The following is a 5,904-nucleotide window of genomic DNA, read 5'->3' as shown; positions in this document are numbered from 1 at the left end:
GTTTTGCTCATCTTTACAAGACTACAAACTCCTTCAGGGCAGGGATGGTTTGGGATTCCTTTATCTTGGTATCTTCCTTCAATGAGCTTAGCACTTTGCTCACATTAGGCATTCAATAAATGTGTGTTGAACAAATGCAAAGAGTTGATCTTCTTCTCCATAATCTTACATTTATCCCAAGGCCCTGATCTGGAACTTAGATGTCATTAGCAGGTATGAAGACCAGGGCAAAAGAAAGAGGTGATTCCAGCTCTCATAAGGGAACGGGGCACCAGTGGAACAGTGGCATTCCTGAGCATTTGGGAAGCCTTCTCAACTCGCCAATGAACTTGACATAATAAACTACTTGAGGGCAAGGTCTGTGCCTTTTGTCTCCTCTGTATGTCCTAACATACACAGGCACAGTGCATAGAGTGTCGGGCCTGGAGGCAGGAAGACTCATCTTCCTGAGTTCAAGTCTGGCCACTTGCTAGCTGTGTGACCCTGGGCAAATCACTTTAGCCCGTTTGCCTCAGTTTCCTCATCTGTAAAATGAACTGTAGAAGTATCTCTGCCAAGAAAACCTCAAAAGGGGTCACAAAGAGTCAGATACGACTAAAAACTGGACAACATGTACTAACAACTTCCTGCCCTTTGCCATGAGCCCTACTACCTTCACTGCACCAGCACAGTACTGTGCACATATCTGAAACTCAGATGATACATAGGGCAATGAGCCATACCCAAATGGGTTCTCTTTGGAGAGGAAATTTGATTCCTTATATAAGATAAAAGCAGAAATCTGAGCATATTTTGGAAAGGACAAGAAATATCTTTGTTTATGTGGCTACATGGCATCAATCTGTGTTGCTTTGTGCATTTAAATCACTACACTTTTCTCTGGACTTATTTTTCCACCCATAAATGGAGAGAGTTGATGAAGATAAATAATAATAGATCTTTATGTAGTGCTTTGTATAGCACATTTTTTCCTGTGAGGTAGGTAGTAGAAGCATTATAGCTCCATTTTACAGATGGAGAAAATGAGGCTCAGAAAAATAAAGTGACTTGTTCCAAATCACAAAACTAGGAAATAGCAGAGCTGAGACCTCTGACTTCAAAACTAGGGCTCTTTCCACTACAGTCCATTGCCTTCTTTATTGTTTTTTAGTTAATTATTTTTTAGCATTTTTAAATTTTGAGTTCTGAATTCTCTTCTTTCCTCCCATCTGTCCCCCACCCATTGTGAGGGCAAGAAATATAGCATCAATTATACATATGAAACCATGCAAAACATATTTCCACGTTAGCTATCTTAAAAAAAAAACAAAAAAACAGAAAGATAAAGTGAAAAAAAATATGCTTCAATCTACACTCAGACTCCATCAGTTCTTTCTCCAGAAAGTCTATTGCCTTCTAAAAGGAATCTCCCTCCAACTCCCCCGGCATCCCCACCCCAACTGCCTGGCCTTATATACTGGGCTTATATAGCTATAGAAGGCATTTTTCCAGTGACTCTCTCTTCAGGGTCCCATCCCTTCCTATGTAAAGAGGTCAGAGGAGAAAGGTTAGCAACCTCACTTTCTCCATCCTTACCTACCTTGCCAGAAGGAGAGAAAGATGACAGCTTTGATGGTGAGAAACTTGAGGACAGGCTCAAAGGGCCGGAGAAGGTCACTGGTGGCAAAGTAGAAGAGGAAGAGGGCATAGAGGGCCAGGCTCACCGAGAAGTTATAGACGATGGTCACGTAGAGATAGCCACTGCGGGGACTACCGGCAAAGAGAGAGGACATTCACAGAGGGCCCCTACGTCAGCTCCTCCTGCCCAACGATCCCCAGCGATCCCCATCTTTCAAGTTCTACTTCCCAATGTGGATTGACCGCTCAGATCTAGTTCTCCTACCCGGTTCAGAGTCCCAGAGGCAGAGAGAATAGACAACCAGGCCATTTTGGTTTGGATATAGAGTTCTTGAGGGGGAAGTACTAACAGGAGACTAAATCCCCACCTTCGTCTGTGCCCTCCCAACCCTGTCAATGAGTGATCTTCACCTCCTTCAGAACTCCCTTCTCCAGGAAGCATCCCTGGGTAGCACCATCCAACCTCATTCCCTCCTGACTCTTCCTCCTCCCCACAAGGAGGTATTCAGTTTACACTACAATAATTTGTACCTGTTTACCAATGTTCTTGCTATGCTTGTGTGTGATCTGTGCACTTGCCTTTGTGTGTATATCTTTTCTTTCTTCTTTGTTATATTTTAAGGTCAATGGCTAGAACACAAGCTCCCTAAGGGGAAGGAACAAGTCTCATTTTTTGCATTTGTATCCCTAGTGCTTAGCACAGAAGTTGGCACATAGTAGGTATTCTGAAAATGCTTATTGACTGATTGGTTGAGGGTGAAGATCAGATCTTTTTCTTTTTATATTTTCCCTGAGTTTCTAGAATAGTGTTCGGAAAGTCCAGGCGTGATTGTGTAGCCTCCTTCTCAAGAAGTTTCAGTGGCTCCCTATTGCCTCTAGGATAAAATACCATCCCCTCTGGCATTTAAAGCAAAGTCCTTCACAATTTGGCTCCAACTATTCTCTTCAGCCTGATCTCACGTTACTACTATCACCTTGAATATTCTACTTTCAAATCAAAATGGCCTTTTTGTTATTCTCTCTCTTTTTTGAGGAAGTTGGGGTTAAGTGACTTGCCCGGGGTCAACTAGTAAGTGTCTGAGGCTGGATTTGAACTCAGATCCTCCTGACTCCAGGACCAGTGCTCTATCTACTGCACCACACAGCTGCCCCTCTGCTATTCTCTTGACATAGCCTTCTATTCTCTGCCTCCACTGATTTCAACAGGTTATCTTGATTCCTCAACTCTGCCGTGTAGAACCTCTATGTTTTTTTGAGGCATACCTCAGTGGCCACCTCCTCCCCTCACCTTAAAAGGCTTTTCCTGATACCTTTCCTCAGTTTTTCATGCTTCCCTCCTAAACTGCTTCATATTTACTATGGCAGCTCAAAGCCCTTCCTTGCCTGGCCCCATCCAAGCTCATCGATTTATTTCCACATCCCTCCTTTTCATACCACACCGCAATCCAGATATGCTGGCCTTCGTACACAGCATTCTATCTACCACCATGCCTTCATCCTGGCTGTCTCTTGTGCCAAGAACGTGCCCTGACCCTCATCACCTCTGCCCCTTAGATTCCTACCTTCTAGGGGCAGCTAGGTGACACAGTGGATAGAGCACTGGCCCTGTAGTCAGGAGGACCTGAGTTCAAATCTGATCTCAGACCAAACACTTGACACTTACTAGCTGTGTGACCCTGGGTAAATCACTTAACCCCAATTGCCTTAAAAAAAAAAGATTCCCACCTTCTACAAGAAGTCCTTGCTAAGCTTCTGGTGACTTCCCCTGTTGATATTTTCCAATATTTGTGCATGTCGTCTCCTCTGTATGCTCCTCTAGGGCAGGGACTGTTTAATTTTTGGTTTTGTATCCCCCCAGTACTGGACACATACTGCTAGTTGGATTGAAACGAATTGAATTGAATTGGGGAAGCAGGGGGTGGTCGAAAGAATACATTCTGGAGTTAGGGAATATCAATTCAAATCCTTCCTTTGACACTTACTACCTGTGTGGCCTTGGGTAAGTCACTTAACCACTCTGCCTCAGTTTTCTCATGTGTAAAATGAGAGGTTTGGATTAGATAATCTCTTCCAGTTCTAAATCTGTAGTCCTATGAATTGAATTGGCAGCTAGGTGCCACAATGGATAGAGCACTGGGCTTGGAGTCAGGAAGACCTCAGTTCAAATGTGGATTCAGACACTAAATATGTGATCCTGGGCAAGTCATGTAACTCTGTTTGCCTCAGTTTCCTTATCTGTAAAATGGGCTGGAGAAGGAAATGGCAAACCACTCTAGTATCTTTGCCAAGAAAATCCCAAATGGAGTCACCAAGACTCAGACATGACTGAAATGACTGAACAACAACAACAATTAATTGAATGAAATGTCACTCCTAACGTAGGCAGTCCCCAAGAGTTCTCATTCTAAAATGATAGGTGCCTCCATTCCTGGCCCCCAACCTCAATCCTTCTCTTCTCACACAGAGCCCCAATTTGGGGCACCACCTAGGCACTCTTGGCCCTCTCCCGCCCTGCTTCTACTTTCCATGTTCTTACTTAAAATCTCCATCATTGTATTTGCCAACCCCCTGCAGGATAATGGTGATCAGAGCCATGATGGGTTTCACAATACAAAACTGGAGCGTGGCCTGTGAAAAAAGAGAGGGCACGTCAGCTAAAGCCAGCCCTATGATGCTGGAGGGCCAGCCCATACCCTCAGACCAAGCCTGGTTGGCCCCACAACTCACCTGTTTACAGAACCGAAGAAAACCAATGGAATAGAACATCCCCTGCAGACAGCAGGTGCCATAGAAACAGTTGGACCTAGAAACCAGAGTGAAATAAAACCCAGTGGAGTGGGCATGGGGGCTGCAGCTGGAGGTCCACATCAGGAAAGATAGAAAGTATGGCATAGTGTGGGCAGGTGGCTTGGGAGACTCAGACAAAAATCTACAAACCCAAGAAACTGTTCACTGGTCTCCATCCCAAAAACTTTCAGTGGTCTCCATCCACATTCATCTAATCCAGTCCCTTTCTTTCTGCCTCTCGCTCATAGTATTAGGCTAAGGGAACACTGGTGTCCTCCCATCATACTCCGCTCACCCATAAAACTCGAATGCACATATACTATCCCAAATGGGCCAGATTCTGGTTCTAAGGGAGTGCTGTGACAGAATGATGAAATAATTGTATTGAGAATCAAGAGAACTGTGTTCTAGTCTCAGCTTTGACACCCAACCTTTGTTTTCTCTATAAAATGAAGGAGTTAGAGTGAATGAAATTGAAGGCCTCTTCAAGCTTTCACATTCTTTGAAGTCTTAAGAAAAATAGAACTACAAAAAAGGAAAGATAGCACTGTTCTTTCAAACCTCTTGCCTAACACTCCTCCCTGCAGAAGTAGGGGTCATATGGAATATTATATATACCATCAGACATGACTGATATGCTGGTTGGTTTTGTTGAAAATTTTTTTCTTTTTTTTTTCTTTGTTACCAGAGACAATTTACTGGACAGGGGGAGGAGGGAGTGAAATATTCAGCACTGAAGGTAAAGTAAAAACAAAAGATACCAGTAAAATATTTTTTTGGAAACATTGCTTGATTTGGTTCAAATTCCTAGTTTGGACTCAGCTCGTGATTTGCTTGCTTTTCCCAGGATCCAGGACATCTGGGTCCATGCTAAAGCTGCCTGAGAATAGGAACTGTTTCATTTTTATCTCTGCAAGCCCAGTGCCTGGTACACAGTAGGTGCTTAATACTTGTTGCTGCTGATTGATTAATGACTTACTTGATAGGCTTCCCACGGATCTCAGCCATGATGGCACTCTCGCCTCCTAGGTACTCAAAGCAGAGGCTCAGGAAACTGTATATGACAAATGCTGGCAAGGACAAACAGGTGGAAAGAAAGACAAACAGATAAGCAATTGGTGGGAGAAACTACAAAATCTTGTATTTCTATCTTGCATACTTCTTGGATACCCGGGAAGGCTCAGTTCTGAGAAACAGACAAGTGTACCCCCAAACAAGAAATCCTTCATCTCCTCTTAATATGCTGCCACATGGGATGAGAATTATCCATTTTAGATGAAATCCTAAGGGTTCTCCATCCTTCCCTTTTATTCCTTTTTTTTTCTATGCCTCTCTACAGTGAGTTCTCTTCAACCTAACAGATTTCAGTTGACTATTTAAAATAGAAAACTATTTTACCATAGGGCAGCTAGGTGGCTCAGTGGAGATAGAGCTTTGGGCTTGGAGTCAGAAAGACCTGAATGCAAATCCAGCCTCAGGTGCACTACCTGTGTGACCCTG

The 5,904-nt window shown here is 43.6% G+C and overlaps 1 protein-coding gene across 2 annotated transcripts in view; it reads right to left on the bottom strand.

Moving 5' to 3' along the window:
* Nucleotides 1–5,904, bottom strand: part of TMEM184A (transmembrane protein 184A) — a 30,036-nt gene that overhangs the window by 7,165 nt on the left and 16,967 nt on the right. For both annotated transcript variants that reach the window (XM_027875100.1, XM_027875099.1), the window contains exons 4-7: nt 5,384–5,474; nt 4,345–4,420; nt 4,154–4,245; nt 1,580–1,749 (exon numbers count right to left, since the gene is read on the bottom strand). In XM_027875100.1, the coding sequence (XP_027730901.1) occupies nt 1,580–1,749; nt 4,154–4,245; nt 4,345–4,420; nt 5,384–5,474 (429 nt within the window). The remainder of the gene's footprint in view (nt 1–1,579; nt 1,750–4,153; nt 4,246–4,344; nt 4,421–5,383; nt 5,475–5,904) is intronic.

The sequence above is a fragment of the Vombatus ursinus genome, unplaced genomic scaffold, assembly GCF_900497805.2.
Source record: "Vombatus ursinus unplaced genomic scaffold, bare-nosed wombat genome assembly UNPS02014807.1, whole genome shotgun sequence".
NCBI lineage: Eukaryota > Metazoa > Chordata > Mammalia > Diprotodontia > Vombatidae > Vombatus > Vombatus ursinus.
This window is presented reverse-complemented; position numbering and strand designations above follow the sequence as displayed.